We start from the raw sequence: 18,713 nt of genomic DNA on the forward strand, positions 1-18,713 counted from the left end.
TGGCAACGCCGCTGTCAATTTTTGACTTTTGACAGATTGAGGTTAGGTTTTGTTTAGTTGGTGTTTTCCCGATTTTATCCACTTTTAAGGGCCCCAAATTACCGATAATAGTCCGTATTTCGCCTACACTCGACCATTAGCAGGGTAATTGGCGTTTGGGTGTGGGAATTTCGAGTCGAAATGGGCGAAAAACTGTCAGAAGTCGAGGCGGAACTGTACGACCGGCAAATCCGCTTGTGGGGCATCGAATCTCAAGAGAGGTTAGTATTCAGTGTTTTCGCCTGTTTTAGGAGCCAAAAATCACTTTCTAGAGGCTTCTGGCAGTATTACAACAGTCTGAAATGGTCTAAGTAGTGTTTAGAGGCTTCTGGCAGTTTCAAGATGGCTACCAGAGGCTTCTGGCAGGTTTTAAGCCATTCAGAGGCTTCTGGCAGCTAAAAATCACTTTCTAGAGGCATCTGGCAGTTAAATTTGATTGTTAGAGGCTTCTGGCAGTTTCAAAATGGCTCCCAGAGGCTTCTGGCAGATCTCGAACCATTCAGAGGCTTCTGGCAGTTTCAAAATGGCTCCCAGAGGCTTCTGGCAGATCTCGAACCATTCAGAGGCTTCTGGCAGCTAAATTTGATTGTTAGAGGCTTCTGGCAGCTTCAAAATGGCTCCGAGAGGCTTCTGGCAATTTCAAAATGGTTCCTAGAGGCTTCTGGCAGTATTACAACAGTCTCAAATGGTCTAAGTAGTGTTTAGAGGCTTCTGGCAGTTTCAAAATGGACGACACCTGTGACATGTCGAAAGCAATTGTTTTTTTCCTATTGACGTTTGTCAGGTCGCAGTTGCCTGGGAAACGGCCGCCATATTGCTCGTCGGCGCCAACTTGACAGTCGACGAAGCGGCGCGATTGGCTCGCGGGTCACGTGACGTAATTTTTGTTTGTTTTTTTTTTAAGGTTAAGGGCGTCCAACGTGCTGCTGATTGGGGTGCGCGGTCTCGGCTCGGAAATTGCCAAAAACCTTCTGCTGAGCGGCATCAATTCGTTGACGATCGTGGATAATCTCCTGGTGACGCAGGAGGAGCAGCGCAGAAACTTTCTGATCGACCGGGACGGCGTCGGGAAGTCGGTGGGGCCCCCCCAACTCATTTAAGTGACTTTCTGACGATGACATTTTGCAGATGGCCGAGGCGGTTTTGGCGAAGGCGCAAGCGCTAAATCCCCTGGTGAAGATCGTCGTCGACGGGTCGGATCCAGCCGATTTGGACGCGGCCTACTACGAACAATTCACCATAATCGTGGCCACGGGGATCAAATCCGACCTGGTGCTGAAATTGGACCGAATCTGTCGTTCTGCGCACGTCAAACTGATTTTCGGTGACGTGTTCGGTTCCTTCGGGTATTCCGTGGCCGATTTCCAGCAGCACGACTACTACGAGTACGTATTTTGCGACGTTTCGGTTGTTTTTCTCATCCTCCCCGGCCTCCTCAGGGACCAAGTGAAATTGGCGGGCAAGAAGCGCCACCGCGACGGCACCGAAACGAAACCGCCCAAGGAAACTGTCAAAATTCGCGGGCAAATCAATTATCCGGAACTGGCCAAAGTGATCGTTCTGCCCAACGCCAAACAGAGCGTCGATCACATCAAGAGAGTGCGCAAACGAAACGAGTACTTTTTCCTCATGTTGGGTGAGTTTTCCCCCTATTTCCCTGAAACTTTCTTAGGGTTGTTTAATGTGGTTTTCAAGCTAATTTGACAGGCTATCGACTAGTGAAAACCCCGTCCCTGTAACTGTCAAACTAACCGAGTTACGGTCTGTCAAAAAGTGACAGGTTTAAATGCATTTTTTGTTCCTGTATTTTGACAGGTTTTTGCCAGTTTTCCCCAGTTTTCCTGAAACTTTCTTAGGGTTGTTTGATGTGGTTTTAAAGCTAATTTGACAGGCTATCGACTGGTGAAAACCCCGTCCCTCTAACTGTCAAACTAACCGAGTTACGGTCTGTCAAAAAGTGACAGGTTTAAATGCATTTTTTGTTCCTGTATTTTGACAGGTTTTTGCCAGTTTTCCCCAGTTTTCCTGAAACTTTCTTAGGGTTGTTTGATATGGTTTTAAAGGTAATTTGACAGGCTATCTACTGGTGAAAACCCCGTCCTTCTAGCTGTCAAACTAACCGAGTTACGGTCTGTCAAAAAGTGACAGGTTTAAATGCATTTTTTGTTCCTGTGTATTTTGACAGGTTTTTGCTTGTTTTCCCCAGTTTCCCTGAAACTTTCTTAGGGTTGTTTGATATGGTTTTAAAGGTAATTTGACAGGCTATCTACTGGTGAAAACCCCGTCCTTCTAGCTGTCAAACTAACCGAGTTACGCTGTGTCAAAAAGTGACAGGTTTAAATGCATTTTTTGTTCCTGTGTATTTTGACAGGTTTTTCCGTGTTTTCCCCAGTCTCCCTGAAACTTTCTTAGGGTTGTTTAATGTGGTTTTAAAGCTAATTTGACAGGCTATCCAGTGGTGAAAACCCCGTCCCTGTAACTGTCAAACTAACCGAGTTACGGTCTGTCAAAAAGTGACAGGTTTAAATGCATTTCTTGTTCCTGTATTTTGACAGGTTTTTGCTTGTTTTCCCCCTATTTCCCTGAAACTTTCTTAGGGTTCTTTGGCGTGGTTTTAAAGCTAATTTGACAGGCTATCGACTGGTGAAAACCCCGTCCCTGTAACTGTTAAACTAATCGAGTTACGGTCTGTCAAAAAGTGACAGGTTTAAATGCATATTTTGACAGGTTTTTGCTTGTTTTCCCCAGTTTCCCTGAAACTTTCTTAGGGTTGTTTAATGTGGTTTTAAAGCTAATTTGACAGGCTATCGACTGGTGAAAACCCCGTCCTTCTAACTGTCAAACTAACCGAGTTACGGTCTGTCAAAAAGTGACAGGTTTAAATGCATATTTTGACAGGTTTTTGCTTGTTTTCCTCAGTTTCCCTGAAACTTTCTTAGGGTTGTTTGATGTGGTTTTAAAGCTAATTTGACAGGCTATCGACTGGTGAAAACCCCGTCCCTGTAACTGTCAAACTAACCGAGTTACGGTCTGTCAAAAAGTGACAGGTTTAAATGCATACTTTGACAGGTTTTTGCCAGTTTTCCCCAGTTTCCCTGAAACTTTCTTAGGGTTGTTTAATGTGGTTTTAAAGCTAATTTGACAGGCTATCCAGTGGTGAAAACCCCGTCCCTGTAACTGTCAAACTAACCGAGTTACGGTCTGTCAAAAAGTGACAGGTTTAGGTGCATTTTTTGTTCCTGCATTTTGACATTTTTGCTTGTTTTCCCCAGTTTCCCTGAAACTTTCTTAGGGTTGTTTAATGTGATTTTAAAGCTAATTTGACAGGCTATCCAGTGGTGAAAACCCCGTCTCTGTAACTGTCAAACTAACCGAGTTACGGTCTGTCAAAAAGTGACAGGTTTAAATGCATTTTTTGTTCCTGTATTTTGTCAGGTTTTTGCTTGTTTTCCCCAGTTTCCCTGAAACTTTCTTAGGGTTGTTTGATGTGGTTTTAAAGCTAATTTGACAGGCTATCGACTAGTGAAAACCCCGTCCCTGTAACTGTCAAACTAACCGAGTTACGGTCTGTCAAAAAGTGACAGGTTTAAATGCATTTTTTGTTCCTGTATTTTGTCAGGTTTTTGCTTGTTTTCCCCAGTTTCCCTGAAACTTTCTTAGGGTTGTTTAATGTGATTTTAAAGCTAATTTGACAGGCTATCGACTGGTGAAAACCCCGTCCCTGTAACTGTCAAACTAACCGAGTTACGGTCTGGCAAAAAGTGACAGGTTTAAATGCATATTTTGACAGGTTTTTGCTTGTTTTCCCCCAGTTTCCCTGAAACTTTCTTAGGGTTATTTAATGTGGTTTTAAAGCTAATTTGACAGGCTATCTACTAGTGAAAACCCCGTCCCTGTAACTGTCAAACTAACCGAGTTACGGTCTGTCAAAAAGTGACAGGTTTAAATGCATTTTTTGTTCCTGTGTATTTTGACAGGTTTTTGCTTGTTTTCCCCAGTTTTCCTGAAACTTTCTTAGGGTTGTTTAATGTGATTTTAAAGCTAATTTGACAGGCTATCCAGTGGTGAAAACCCCGTCCCTGTAACTGTCAAACTAACCGAGTTACGGTCTGGCAAAAAGTGACAGACCGTCAAACGTCAAAAAAAATGACAGTTGGAGGTTAGGTTGCGCGTGACGAGCTAAATTCGGTCATTTTCGCGTTCCCCGTCCCCGAATTAGTCGAAAACGAGTACAAACTCGATTTTTGGTGCGGAAGCGCCACCTGGCGGCCATTTCAGTTTTTCGCTCGTAACTCGAGAACGGTTTGGGCGATTCGAACGTGGTTTTCGCCCCGTTTCAAAGGGTCGTTCGCTTCACGGAACCATCCTTGTTTCAGTGCTGTTGGAGTTCCGGAACCGTTTCGACCGGAACCCGGAACTGCGTCGCAAGAACGACGACGTGGAGCAGTTGGCGCGCATCAGAAACGACGTGTTGGACTTGTACGGCATCGATCGCGCCAAATTGCACGACGACCTGTTCGAACTCGTTTTCGACGAGGTGGTACCGGTTTGCGCCGTCTTGGGCGGCGTCGTTGCGCAGGAAGCCATCAAGGGCGTGTCCCAAAAGGAAGTACCCATCAATAATGTATTTTTGTTCGATCCGATCACCTATTGCGGCAAAGAGGAGACGATCGCTTGATTTTGATTGGTCGACCGCGACCACGCCCCCTGGATTTCTATTGTTTTGAATTAAAAAATTAAAATTTTGACATTTTAAACTGTCAAACGCGCCGCTAGAGGGCGTTAAAGTTGTTTCAACACACAATCGTCCATCTCCTTCACCATTTGCTTTGATCCTAAATTACTCCCTTATTTGACAAGTTACGTCAAAGTGTCATAGAAAACAAAAGATAGAGCAGATTTCAAGCTTTCCAAAAATGTCATAACATTAGTTGATTAGTCATACCGTTTGGCCGCTAGAGGGCGTCAAAGTTGCTTCACCATAAAATCACATATTTTTTGACTCACGTTGTTTTGACCCTAAATTACTCCCTTATTTGACAAGTTACGTCAGAATGTCATAGAAAACAAAAGATAGAGCAGATTTCAAGCTTTCCAAAAATGTCATAACATTAGTTGATTAGTCATACCGTTTGGCCGCTAGAGGGCGTCAAAGTTGCTTCACCATAAAATCGCATATTTTTTGACACTCGTCGCTTTGAACCTAATTTACTCTCTTATTTGACAAGTTACGTCAAAACGTCATAGAAAACAAAAGATAGAGCAGATTTTAAGCTTTCCAAAAATATCCCCCCACGAGTTGATTGATTGCACCGTTTGGCCGCTAGAGGGCGTCAAAGTTCCTTCACCATAAAATCACATATTTTTTGACACTCGTTGCTTTGACCCGAAATTACTTCCTTTTTTGACAAATTATGACAAAATGTCATAGAAAACAAAAGATAGAGCAGATTACAAGCTTTCCAAAAATATCCCCCCATGAGTTGATTGATTGCACCGTTTGGCCGCTAGAGGGCGTCAAAGTTCCTTCACCATAAAATCACATATTTTTTGACACTCGTTGCTTTGACCCGAAATTACTTCCTTTTTTGACAAATTATGACAAAATGTCATAGAAAACAAAAGATAGAGCAGATTTCAAGCTTTCCAAAAATATCCCCACACGAGTTGATTGATTATACCGTTTGGCCGCTAGAGGGCGCCAAAGTTCCTTCACCATAAAATCGCATATTTTTTGACACTCGTCGCTTTGAACCTAATTTACTCTCTTATTTGACAAGTTACGTCAAAACGTCATAGAAAACAAAAGATAGAGCAGATTGCAAGCTTTCCAAAAATATCCCCCCACGAGTTGATTGATTGCACCGTTTGGCCGCTAGAGGGCGTCAAAGTTCCTTCACCATAAAATCACTAATTTTTAAACACTCGTCGCTTTGACCCTAATTTACTCCCTTATTTGACAAGATACGTCAAAATGTCATAGAAAACAAAAGATAGAGCAGATTGCAAGCTTTCCAAAAATATCCCCCCACGAGTTGATTGGTTATACCGTTTGGCCGCTAGAGGGCGTCAAAGTTGCTTCACCATAAAATCACATATTTTTTGACACTCGTTGCTTTGACCCGAAATTACTTCCTTTTTTGACAAGTTACGTCAAAACGTCATAGAAAACAAAAGATAGAGCAGATTGCAAGCTTTCCAAAAATATCCCCCCACGAGTTGATTGGTTATACCGTTTGGCCGCTAGAGGGCGTCAAAGTTGCTTCACCATAAAATCACATATTTTTTGACACTCGTTGCTTTGACCCGAAATTACTTCCTTTTTTGACAAGTTACGTCAAAACGTCATAGAAAACAAAAGATAGAGCAGATTTCAAGCTTTCCAAAAATGTCATAACATGAGTTGATTGATCGCACCGTTTGGCCGCTAGGCGGCGTCAAAGTTCCCTTCACCATAAAATCACTAATTTTTAAACACTCGTCGCTTTGACCCTAAATTACTCCCTTATTACGCAATTTACGCCAAAATGTCAAGAATACAAATTTCAAGCTTTTTTAACCCTTTAACCAACCCTAAAAATTTTAACCCTCCAACTCGTCTAGTTTTGGAGATATTTACAATTGAATTTTCAACGCCCTCTAGCGGCCAAACCGTGCAACTAATCGACTTATTTTATGGTATTTTCTGAAAGCCCTTTCTCTGCTCTATCTTTTCTATTCTTGGGACTTTCACCCTAAATTGCCAAATAAGGGAATTATTAAGGGTTAAAGGGACTGGGGCACTTTTGTCAAGAAACGGGGGAAGGGGGGTTGTCTGGGTTTTTGCCGCTTTGCGGCCAAACTAAGCGATTTACGCCAAAATGTCAAGAATACAAATTTCAAGCCTTTTTAACCCTCTAATCACCCTACAAAATTTCAACCCTCCAACTCGTCTAGTTTTGTATATATTTACAATTGAATTTTCAACGCCCTCTAGCGGCCAAACCATGCAACTAATTGACTTATTTTATGGTATTTTCTGAAAGTCCTTTTTCTGCTCTATCTTTTCTATTCTTGGGACTTTCACCCTAAATTGCCAAATAAGGGAGTTATTAAGGGTTAAAGGGACTGGGGCACTTTTGTCAAGAAACGGAGGAAGGGGGGTTGTCTGGGTTTTTGGCGTTTTACGCCCAAACTATGCGATTTACGTCAAAATGTCATAGAAAACAAAAGATAGAGCAGATTGCAAGCTTTCCAAAAATATCCCCCCACGAGTTGATTGATCGCACCGTTTGGCCGCTAGAGGGCGTCAAAATTCCTTCACCATAAAATCACTAATTTTTTGACACTCGTCGCTTTGACCCTAAATTACTCCCTTATTTGACAAGTTACGTCAAAATGTCATAGAAAACAAAAGATAGAGCAGATTTCAAGCTTTCCAAAAATATCCCCCCACGACTTGATTTGTCATACCGTTTGGCCGCTAGAGGGCGCCAAAGTTCCTTCACCATAAAGTCGCATATTTTTTTTGAGAAAAACAAGTGTGCGTTTGAGCGTAAAAATAATTTTTGGGGGAGCGTCGGTTGACTACGTCACACCGTCGTTTTCAAAAATAGATCGGCGACGCCGACTTGATTTTTGCCTTTGAGGGGTCATTCAGTTGTTTTTTGTTTTTTGTCGCAGTCGGCCGTGGAAAGTGTACGGAAAAAAACAAAAAAAGTGATCGCGTTTGTTGCACAACCGTGCGGAAAATGTGCGTTTTCTGACTAGGTAAGCCAAATGTCAAAATTTTGACAGTTCAGACCCAAAAAGAACGTTTCCAAACACTCTGGAACATTCCAAAATGTTATCGAACGTCCTGGAACGATCCGGAACGTTCTAAAACGTTCCGGAATCTTCTAAATTGTTCTTTACAGTTCTGGATGGTTCTAGAAGGTTTTAGACGATTCTAGAAGGTTCTAGACAATTCTAGAAGGTTCCAGAACCAGAAAAAAAAAATAAAAATTTTAAAAAAAGTAAAAATAAAAAAAAAATAAAAAATTAAAAAAAAATTTAAAAATAAAAATTTTAAAAAAAGTAAAAATAAAAAAAAATTTTACAAAAAGGTTCTAGAACGTTCTACAAGGTTCTAGACGATTCTAGAAGGTTCCAGAACCAGAAAAAAAAAAATAAAATAAAAATAAGAAATTTAAAAAAAATTTAAAAAAAAATTATAAAAAAAAATTAACAAAAAGGTTCTAGAACGTTCTACAAGGTTCTAGACGATTCTAGAAGGTTCCAGAACCAGAAAAAAAAATTTAAAAAAAAAAAAAAAAAAAAAAAAAAAATAAAAAATTAAAAATTTTAAAAAAAGTAAAAATAAAAAAAAATTTAACAAAAAGGTTCTAGAACGTTCTACAAGGTTCTAGACGATTCTAGAAGGTTCCAGAACCAGAAAAAAAAAATTAAAAAAAAATAAAAAAATAAAAAATTAAAAAATAAAAATTTTAAAAAAAGTAAAAATAAAAAAAAATTTAACAAAAAGGTTCTAGAACGTTCTACAAGGTTCTAGACGATTCTAGAAGGTTCCAGAACCAGAAAAAAAAAAAAAATAAAAATAAAAAAAAATAAAATAAAAATTTTAAAAAAAGTAAAAATAAAAAAAAAAATAACAAAAAGGTTCTAGAACGTTCTACAAGGTTCTAGACGATTCTAGAAGGTTCCAGAACCAGAAAAAAAAAATAAAAATAAGAAATTTAAAAAAAAATTTAAAAAAAATTATAAAAAAATAAAAAAAAAATTAAAAAAAAGGTTCTAGATGGTTTCAAAAAGACATTGAATGATGTTAAGATATTTAGAAGGTTCTACAGAGTTCTACAAAGATCTAGAAGGTTCTAGAAGATTCTGGAACCTTCTAGAAAGTCATAAATAAAGTCTATTAACCTTCTAGATGGTTCTTTGTAGTCCTAGAAGGTTCTAGATGGATTCGAAAAGACATTGAATATTGTTAGGATGTTTAGAAGGTTCTACAGTGTTCTACAAAGATCTAGAAGGTTCTAGAAGATTCTGGAACCTTCTAGAAAGTCATAAATCAAGTCTATTAACCTTCTAGATGGTTCTTTGTAGTCCTAGAAGGTTCTAGATGGTTTCAAAAAGACGTTGAATGTTGTTAGGATGTTTAGAATAAATAAAAAAAAATAAATAAATAAAAAAAAAATAAAAAAAAAATAAAAAAAATTAAAAAAAAATAAAAATAAAATAAAATTAAAAAAAAAATTAAAAAAATAAATAAAATAAAATAAAATAAAAAAAAAATTAAAAAAAAAAAAAAAATTAAAAAAAAAATTAAAAAAAATAAAAAAAAAAATAAAATAAAATAAAACAAAAAAAAATTAAAAAATAAATAAAAAAAAAATTAAAAAAAAAATAAAAAAAATTAAAAAAAAATAAAAATAAAATAAAATTAAAAAAAAATAAAATAAAATAAAATAAAAAAAAATTAAAAAATAAATAAAAAAAAAATAAAAAAAAAATAAAAAAAATTAAAAAAAAATAAAAAAAAAAAAATTAAAAAAAAAAAAATAAAAAAAAATTAAAAAAAAAAAAATTAAAAAAAAAAATTAAAAAAAATTAAAAAAAAAATAAAATAAAATAAAATAAAAAAAAATTAAAAAAAAAATAAAAAAAAAATAAAAAAAAAATTAAAAAAAAATTAAAAAAAATTAAAATAAAAGAAAAAAAAAATTAATATTAAATTTTCATTTCAGAATATTCTAGAAGATTGGAACGTTCCGATGTCGATTCCGTTCGCGGACATGGAGGACGACGATGGCGTCGGTTACGTGGCCGAAAGTCACTACCTGAAGAGCCCGACCGTGGCCGAACAGCAGGCGATGAGACTGCTCCAGGTGCCGAATCGGGACAATCGGGAGGGCAGCTTATCGTCCAGCGTCAGCGACCTGGACGTGCCGATTTACTCCTCGGAAAACCTCACCACCACCCCCCGCAGGGAAGTGCAATCGGTGAGTCAGCAAATGTTTGATAACTCTCTTAGTTTTAGGGTTAGACGGTTTACATTTTTATGAGAGATACTACTGGTCGACCTTTATAAGTGTACCAAATTTCAGCCAAATCGGCCCAAGGGTTCTCGAGTTATGAGCTCTCCATTACTCTCCATTGTAATGGAGAGTTATCTTAAGCGCTATAACTCCGTTGTTTTTACAGTTAGAAAGCTGAAATTTTCAGGAAACATTGGTTACTGACTTAAGAATGCTTAGGGACCAAAGAAATGTTTAAATTTTAAAGTGAAATAACTCAGTTCGTGTTGCAGTTAGAAGGCTAAAATTTTCAGAAAAGAAGCTCCTGATGAAGCTTTATAAGTGTACCAAATTTCAGCCAAATCGGCCCAAGGGTTCTCGAGTTATGAGCTCTCCATTACTCTCCATTGTAATGGAGAGTTATCTTAAGCGCTATAACTCCGTTGTTTTTACAGTTAGAAAGCTGAAATTTTCAGGAAACATTGGTTACTGACTTAAGAATGCTTAGGGACCAAAGAAATGTTTAAATTTTAAAGTGAAATAACTCAGTTCGTGTTGCAGTTAGAAGGCTAAAATTTTCAGAAAAGAAGCTCCTGATGAAGCTTTATAAGTGTACCAAATTTCAGCCAAATCGGCCCAAGGGTTCTCGAGTTATGAGCTCTCCATTACTCTCCATTGTAATGGAGAGTTATCTTAAGCGCTACAACTCCGTTGTTTTTACAGTTAGAAAGCTGAAATTTTCAGGAAACATTGGTTAGTGACTTAAGAATGCTTAGAGATCAAAAAAATGTTTAAATTTTAAAGTGAAATAACTCAGTTCGTGTTGCAGTTAGAAGGCTAAAATTTTCAGAAAAGAAGCTCCTGATGAAGCTTTATAAGTGTACCAAATTTCAGCCAAATCGGCCCAAGGGTTCTCGAGTTATGAGCTCTCCATTACTCTCCATTGTAATGGAGAGTTATCTTAAGCGCTACAACTCCGTTGTTTTTACAGTTAGAAAGCTGAAATTTTCAGGAAACATTGGTTAGTGACTTAAGAATGCTTAGAGATCAAAAAAATGTTTAAATTTTAAAGTGAAATAACTCAGTTCGTGTTGCAGTTAGAAAGCTGAAATTTTCAGAAAAGAAGCTCCTGATCAAGCTTTATAAGTGTACCAAATTTCAGCCAAATCGGCTGAAAGGTTCTCGAGTTATGAGCTCTCCATTACTCTCCATTGTAATGGAGAGTTATCTTAAGCGCTATAACTCCGTTGTTTTTACAGTAACAAAGCTGAAATTTTCAGGAAACATTGGTTAGTGACTTAAGAATGCTTAGAGACCAAAAAAATGTTTAAATTTTAAAGTGAAATAACTCAGTTCGTGTTGTAGTGAGAAGGCTGAAATTTTCAGTAAAGAAGCTCCTGATCAAGCTTTATAAGTGTACCAAATTTCAGCCAAATCGGCCCAAGGGTTCTCGAGTTATGAGCTCTCCATTACTCTCCATTGTAATGGAGAGTTATCTTAAGCGCTACAACTCCGTTGTTTTTACAGTTACAAAGCTGAAATTTTCAGGAAACATTGGTTAGTGACTTAAGAATGCTTAGAGACCAAAAAAATGTTTAAATTTTAAAGTGAAATAACTCAGTTCGTGTTGTAGTGAGAAGGCTGAAATTTTCAGTAAAGAAGCTCCTGATCAAGCTTTATAAGCGTACCAAATTTCAGCCAAATCGGCTGAAAGGTTCTCGAGTTATGAGCTCTCCATTACTCTCCATTGTAATGGAGAGTTATCTTAAGCGCTATAACTCCGTTGTTTTTACAGTTAGAAAGCTGAAATTTTCAGGAAACATTGGTTAGTGACTTAAGAATGCTTAGAGACCAAAAAAATGTTTAAGTTTTAAAGTGAAATAACTCAGTTCGTGTTGTAGTGAGAAGGCTGAAATTTTCAGAAAAGAACCTTCTGATCAAGCTTTATAAGTGTACCAAATTTCAGCCAAATCGGCTGAAAGGTTCTCGAGTTATGAGCTCTCCATTACTCTCCATTGTAATGGAGAGTTATCTTAAGCGCTATAACTCCGTTGTTTTTACAGTTAGAAAGCTGAAATTTTCAGGAAACATTGGTTAGTGACTTAGGAATGCTTAGAGACCAAAAAAATGTTTAAGTTTTAAAGTGAAATAACTCAGTTCGTGTTGTAGTGAGAAGGCTGAAATTTTCAGAAAAGAAGCTCCTGATCAAGCTTTATAAGCGTACCAAATTTCAGCCAAATCGGCTGAAAGGTTCTCGAGTTATGAGCTCTCCATTACTCTCCATTGTAATGGAGAGTTATCTTAAGCGCTATAACTCCGTTGTTTTTACAGTTAGAAAGCTGAAATTTTCAGGAAACATTGGTTAGTGACTTAAGAATGCTTAGAGACCAAAAAAATGTTTAAGTTTTAAAGTGAAATAACTCAGTTCGTGTTGTAGTGAGAAGGCTGAAATTTTCAGAAAATAATCTCCTGATCAAGCTTTATAAGTGTACCAAATTTCAGCCAAATCGGCCCAAGGGTTCTCGAGTTATGAGCTCTCCATTACTCTCCATTGTAATGGAGAGTTATCTTAAGCGCTATAACTCCGTTGTTTTTACAGTTAGAAAGCTGAAATTTTCAGGAAACATTGGTTAGTGACTTAAGAATGCTTAGAGACCAAAAAAATTATTAAATTTTAAAGTGAAATAACTCAGTTCGTGTTGCAGTTAGAAAGCTGAAATTTTCAGTAAAGAAGCTCCTGATGAAGCTTTATAAGTGTACCAAATTTCAGCCAAATCGGCTAAAAGCTTCTCGAGTTATGAGCTTTAAGATAACTCTCCATTACAATGGAGAGTTATCTTAAGCGCTATAACTCCGTTGTTTTTACAGTTAGAAAGCTGAAATTTTCAGGAAACATTGGTTAGTGACTTAGGAATGCTTAGAGACCAAAAAAATGTTTAAATTTTAAAGTGAAATAACTCAGTTCGTGTTGTAGTGAGAAGGCTGAAATTTTCAGAAAAGAAGCTCCTGATGAAGCTTTATAAGTGTACCAAATTTCAGCCAAATCGACTGAAAGGTTCTCGAGTTATGAGCTCTCCATTACTCTCCATTGTAATGGAGAGTTATCTTAAGCGCTATAACTCCGTTGTTTTTACAGTTAGAAAGCTGAAATTTTCAGGAAACATTGGATAGTGACTTAAGAATGCTTAGAGACCAAAAAAATGATTAAATTTTAAAGTGAAATAACTCAGTTCGTGTTGTAGTGAGAAGGCTGAAATTTTCAGAAAAGAAGCTCCTGATCAAGCTTTATAAGTGTACCAAATTTCAGCCAAATCGGCCCAAGGGTTCTCGAGTTATGAGCTCTCCATTACTCTCCATTGTAATGGAGAGTTATCTTAAGCGCTATAACTCCGTTGTTTTTACAGTTACAAAGCTGAAATTTTCAGGAAACATTGGTTACTGACTTAAGAATGCTTAGAGACCAAAAAAATGTTTAAATTTTAAAGTGAAATAACTCAGTTCGTGTTGTAGTGAGAAGGCTGAAATTTTCAGAAAAGAAGCTTCTGATCAAGCTTTATAAGTGTACCAAATTTCAGCCAAATCGGCTAAAAGCTTCTCGAGTTATGAGCTTTAAGATAACTCTCCATTGTAATGGAGAGTTATCTTAAGCGCTACAACTCCGTTGTTTTTACAGTAACAAAGCTGAAATTTTCAGGAAACATTGGTTACTGACTTAAGAGTGCTTAGAGACCAAAAAAATGTTTAAATTTTAAAGTGAAATAACTCAGTTCGTGTTGTAGTGAGAAGGCTGAAATTTTCAGAAAAGAAGCTCCTGATCAAGCTTTATAAGTGTACCAAATTTCAGCCAAATCGGCCCAAGGGTTCTCGAGTTATGAGCTCTCCATTACTCTCCATTACAATGGAGAGTTATCTTAAGCGCTATAACTCCGTTGTTTTTACAGTTAGAAAGCTGAAATTTTCAGGATAGGTTCCTCATACGAATCGACGTCAAATTCAAAGAAAAAAACCCATAATATCGACCGTGAAAAAGTGAAATTATAATGAGAATTGAAACGCTGCGTAACAAAAAATGTTATTAATAGAATTCGGGTACGTACGTGCTTGTACGTGTTTCGGAAATTTTCGCTGCGTAAGCGAATCGGTCGATTATCACGTAGGAACGAGTTGCGCGATAACGTAAACAAATCGTGACGTCACGCGACTGGAAAACAAAATTTGATTTTGACTGTCAATATCTCGGCCAGTTTTCAAGATACAGAAACGGTGAACCACTCAAAAAATCCCATTTTTCCTCCTCTTTCTAATGGTGTGCTTGAAAATCACCTTGGAGGCTTCCAAAATACAGGGTGAGCCAAAAAAGTGAAAGTTGTTGGAGTTTGGTCACCCTGTATGCAGTTTTAGAGGGAAATTGTCTATTCAAAGCCTGGATTCAGTTTCTTTGACCTGTTTTACGCAATTTTCATTCTTTGCACTTTTTTCGTATCTCCGCTAGTTTAGGAGATATTCCAGAAAATCCATTTTGGGTCAAAAAGTGTCAAAAAAAAACCACTCCAAAGTGACTCGCGTTACTTTAACGCCCTCTAGCGGCCAAACCACTCAACCAATCAACTCGATAAATGACATTTTTGGAAAGCTCTCAGTGTGGGCTATCTTTTTGCTTCAATGACATTTTGACGTCAACTGTCAAATAAGCGAGTTATTCAAGGTCAAAGACAATAATGTCAAAATTAGTTTGACGTGCAAACTCTGTTTGGTTTGACGCCCTCTAGCGGCCAAACGACCAAACCGATTAACTTAAGCGGCCATATTTTCTGAAAGCTGACACTTTGAGCTACATTTTTGCTTCAATGACATTTTGACGTCAACTGTCAAATAAGCGAGTTATTCAAGGCCAAAGTGAAAAGTGTCAAAATTAGTTTGACGTGAAAACTGTGTTGGGTTTGACGCCCTCTAGCGGCCAAACGACCAAACCGATTAACTTAAGCGGCCATATTTTCTGAAAGCTGACACTTTAAGCTACATTTTTGCTTCAATGACATTTTGACGTCAACTGTCAAATAAGCGAGTTATTCAAGGTCAAAGACAATAATGTCAAAATTAGTTTGACGCGAAAACTCTGTTTGGTTTGACGCCCTCTAGCGGCCAAACGACCAAACCGATTAACTTAAGCGGCCATATTTTCTGAAAGCTGACACTTTAAGCTACATTTTTGCTTCAATGACATTTTGACGTCAACTGTCAAATAAGCGAGTTATTCAAGGTCAAAGCTAATAATGTCAAAATTAGTTTGAGGTAAAAACTGCGTTGATTTTGACGCCCTCTAGCGGCCAAACGACCAAACCGATTAATTTAAGCGGCCATATTTTCTGAAAGCTGACACTTTAAGCTACATTTTTGCTTCAATGACATTTTGACGTCAACTGTCAAATAAGCGAGTTATTCAAGGTCAAAGACAATAATGTCAAAATTAGTTTGACGCGAAAACTCTGTTGACTTTGACGCCCTCTAGCGGCCAAACGACCAAACCGATTAACTTAAGCGGCCATATTTTCTGAAAGCTGACACTTTAAGCTACATTTTTGCTTCAATGACATTTTGACGTCAACTGTCAAATAAGCGAGTTATTCAAGGTCAAAGACAATAATGTCAAAATTAGTTTGACGCGAAAACTCTGTTGACTTTGACGCCCTCTAGCGGCCAAACGACCAAACCGATTAACTTAAGCCGCCATATTTTCTGAAAGCTGACACTTTAAGCTACATTTTTGCTTCAATGACATTTTGACGTCAAATAAGCGAGTTATTCAAGGTCAAAGACAATAATGTCAAAATTAGTTTGACGCGAAAACTCTGTTGACTTTGACGCCCTCTAGCGGCCAAACGACCAAACCGATTAACTTAAGCGGCCATATTTTCTGAAAGCTGACACTTTAAGCTACATTTTTGCTTCAATGACATTTCGACGTCAACTGTCAAATAAGCGAGTAATTCGCGGTTAAACAGACAGGTGTCAAAAAACACACCTTAGTACGGCCCAGTGTGTTTTTTAGGGCCCAGTTTATGGAATTTTTTTTTTTTTTTTTTTTTCCAAATTTCCTGAATCCCTCCCCGTGTCGTTTCGTAACAAATGACTGATAAATCGATAACGATTAATTTGGTGGGTGTGTTGATAAAAATGTATTAAATTAGATTATTTCACAAATTTGAGAAAACCTGGTTAATTTTCATTGTGCGCGTCATCGAATATGGCCGTTTGTCATAGACGCGACAGTGTGCTGTCACAACTGTCAGAAATTGTCAAAAACAAACGTCAGGTAAGTCAAAAAATGACAGAAAAAAATTTTTGAATTTTTTTTTTTTTTTTTCCAAAAATTTCCTGATTACGGCCCTGGTTTTGATCGGATTTTGGTGATTTTTTTTCGTGCACGTTCCCAAGACCTTTGCCCATCTCCAACCCAAAAATCAGGACCGTACTCCCAATATTTCCGGAGATATGAATTTTTGAAACTTTTGGGGGCCCCCACAACGTTTTCCCCCCCCCCCAGTACGGCCCTGGCCTGAACGACACACCCCCCAACGTTGCCAAATTTCACTCGCAATTCACGTGGTCGGTTGTGGAGGGGGAGGGGGCCCGTCTAAATGGGACGCTCTGATTGGCCGGCGTTCAATCGATCCGCGTGTGACGTCACATAACTGGAGGCGACGTTGTCACTTCCCGCTTTTTTTCTTTTTTTCTCGGTTATTTGACGGTTGACGTGAAAATGTCATTGAAGCAAAAATGTAGCTTAAAGTGTCAGCTTTCAGAAAATATGGCCGCTTAAGTTAATCGGTTTGGTCGTTTGGCCGCTAGAGGGCGTCAAACCAAACAGAGTTTGCACGTCAAACTAATTTTGTCATTATTGGCTTTGACCTTGAATAACTCGGTTATTTGACAGTTGACGTCAAAATGTCATTGAAGCAAAAATGTAGCTTAAAGTGTCAGCTTTCAGAAAATATGGCCGCTTAAGTTAATCGGTTGCACGGTTTGGCCGCTAGAGGGCGTCAAACCAAACAGAGTTTGCACGTCAAACTAATTTTGACATTATTGGCTTTGACCTTGAATAACTCGCTTATTTGACAGTTGACGTCAAAATGTCATTGAAGCAAAAATGTAGCCTAAAGTATCAGCTTTCAGAAAATATGGCCGCTTAAGTTAATCGGTTTGGTCGTTTGGCCGCTAGAGGGCGTCAAACCAAACAGAGTTTGCACGTCAAACTAATTTTGACATTATTGGCTTTGACCTTGAATAACTCGCTTATTTGACAGTTGACGTCAAAATGTCATTGAAGCAAAAATGTAGTTTAAAGTGTCAGCTTTCAGAAAATGTGGCTAAATAACTTAATCGGTTGGGTCGTTTGGCCGCTAGAGGGCGTCAAACTCAAAATCCGTCCCTGTGTCTGATTTTGCCCCCTTTCCTCCCTCATCCCCTCCCACTCCCCCCATTTTCCCAGGACGTTTCAAGGGTATTTTCACCGAGTTTCTCGCTGGATTTTGTGTGCGACACAATAACCCTACTAAATAGTGTACAAACCGGTTAAGTTGCGACGTTTCGAACGCCCGTTCATCATCAGTGTTTCTATCGGTGAAAATTTGAACAAATTCACTTTTTGGCCCGAACATGGAATCGGAGGTGAGACACGTTTTCCTTATCGCTTTTGGTCACGTTTTCCCCGAACAAATCTCGTAAAACGTGCCCGAATACTCGTTTTCCGTTATTTCAGGGAAAAAAATGGAAATTTCTCGAATTGGGTGCAAGATATCGACAAACTGACTTGAAAAATGGATTCCCTGACCCCGAATTAGTCGAAAACGAGTACAAACTTCATATGTCTGTCTCGAGCCAAAATGGCGGAAATTGCAAATGGCGGAAAAGCTGCCATTTTGAATTTTAGAAAAAATAAACGTGTTTATACTCGTTTTCGACTAATTTGGGGTCGAGGAATCCGTTTATGACGTCAGTTTGACAGTAACTGTCACCCAGCTCGAGAAACTGCCCCTAAAACCACTTTCCTGAGGGTTGAAAGGAAAATTATCACCACCATCGGATTCCCCGTCCTCGATTTAGTAGAAAACGACAATAAACTCGATTTTTTTAGAAAAGTTCAAAATGGCGTCTGTAGGCGCCATTTTGCGTTTTCCGCCATTTTGGTTTGAGCTAGCCAGGGCTTGTTTGTACTCGTTTTCGACTAATTCGGGGATGGGGAATCCATTGCAACTGTCAGTTTGACAGTAGCTGTCACCCAGTTCGAGAAACTTAGGTTATTGGAGTGTTTTTTTGTTGTTGTTGCACGCTTGCCTGTAGGAGCTGGAAAAAAGGGATAACAACGTATCGACTAGTACTGTGGACACTGTTTCCAACCACGGTGACTCGGTAAGTGGTTCTCAAACTGTTCAGGCAGTCAGAAAAACAGTTTTACGACCGCTGTGTACGTTCGATTCGAGGCAATGACATTAAATTGGCGAATAATTGACCCCTGTTTCCCCCTCCTTCCCCTCTTCAGACTTAACTGCTTCAATTCGCTCGGCTATTGTTTTAATGTCCGGACTTTGAAACTAAATGGAACGTTCCAGAAAAATTTTTGGTAAAAACGTGTGAAACATGGAAAAAGCTTCCAAACGGTACCAGGTGAGCTCAAACTTG

At 38.2% G+C, this 18,713-nt stretch overlaps 2 protein-coding genes across 5 annotated transcripts in view; both read left to right on the forward strand.

The window, feature by feature from the left end:
• Positions 1-38: 38 nt before the first annotated feature.
• Positions 39-4,804, forward strand: Aos1 (SUMO1 activating enzyme subunit 1). The gene is made up of 5 exons (XM_081993321.1): positions 39-260; positions 944-1,115; positions 1,168-1,424; positions 1,479-1,675; positions 4,416-4,804. The coding sequence occupies exons 1-5, from the start codon at positions 181-183 to the stop codon at positions 4,715-4,717; spliced, it is 1,008 nt and encodes a 335-aa protein (XP_081849447.1). The 5' UTR covers positions 39-180; the 3' UTR covers positions 4,718-4,804.
• Positions 4,805-7,499: 2,695 nt separating this feature from the next.
• The window catches only part of LOC145738464 (solute carrier family 2, facilitated glucose transporter member 3-like), a 35,962-nt gene continuing 24,748 nt past the window's right edge, over positions 7,500-18,713 (forward strand). Inside the window, exons 1-2 of one of the 4 annotated variants that reach the window (XM_081993301.1) lie at positions 7,500-7,788; positions 9,765-10,019. In XM_081993301.1, the coding sequence (XP_081849427.1) occupies positions 9,792-10,019 (228 nt within the window). In that variant the 5' untranslated portion in view covers positions 7,500-7,788; positions 9,765-9,791. Of the gene's footprint in view, positions 7,789-9,764; positions 10,020-16,263; positions 16,348-17,675; positions 17,703-18,374; positions 18,444-18,592; positions 18,699-18,713 lie in introns of those variants that run through there. The other 3 variants (XM_081993303.1, XM_081993304.1, XM_081993305.1) reach the window with 3 other exon arrangements.

This window comes from Ips typographus, linkage group LG15 (genome assembly GCF_016097725.1).
Source record: "Ips typographus isolate SLU linkage group LG15, UJ_Ityp_2.0, whole genome shotgun sequence".
Lineage (NCBI taxonomy): Eukaryota > Metazoa > Arthropoda > Insecta > Coleoptera > Curculionidae > Ips > Ips typographus.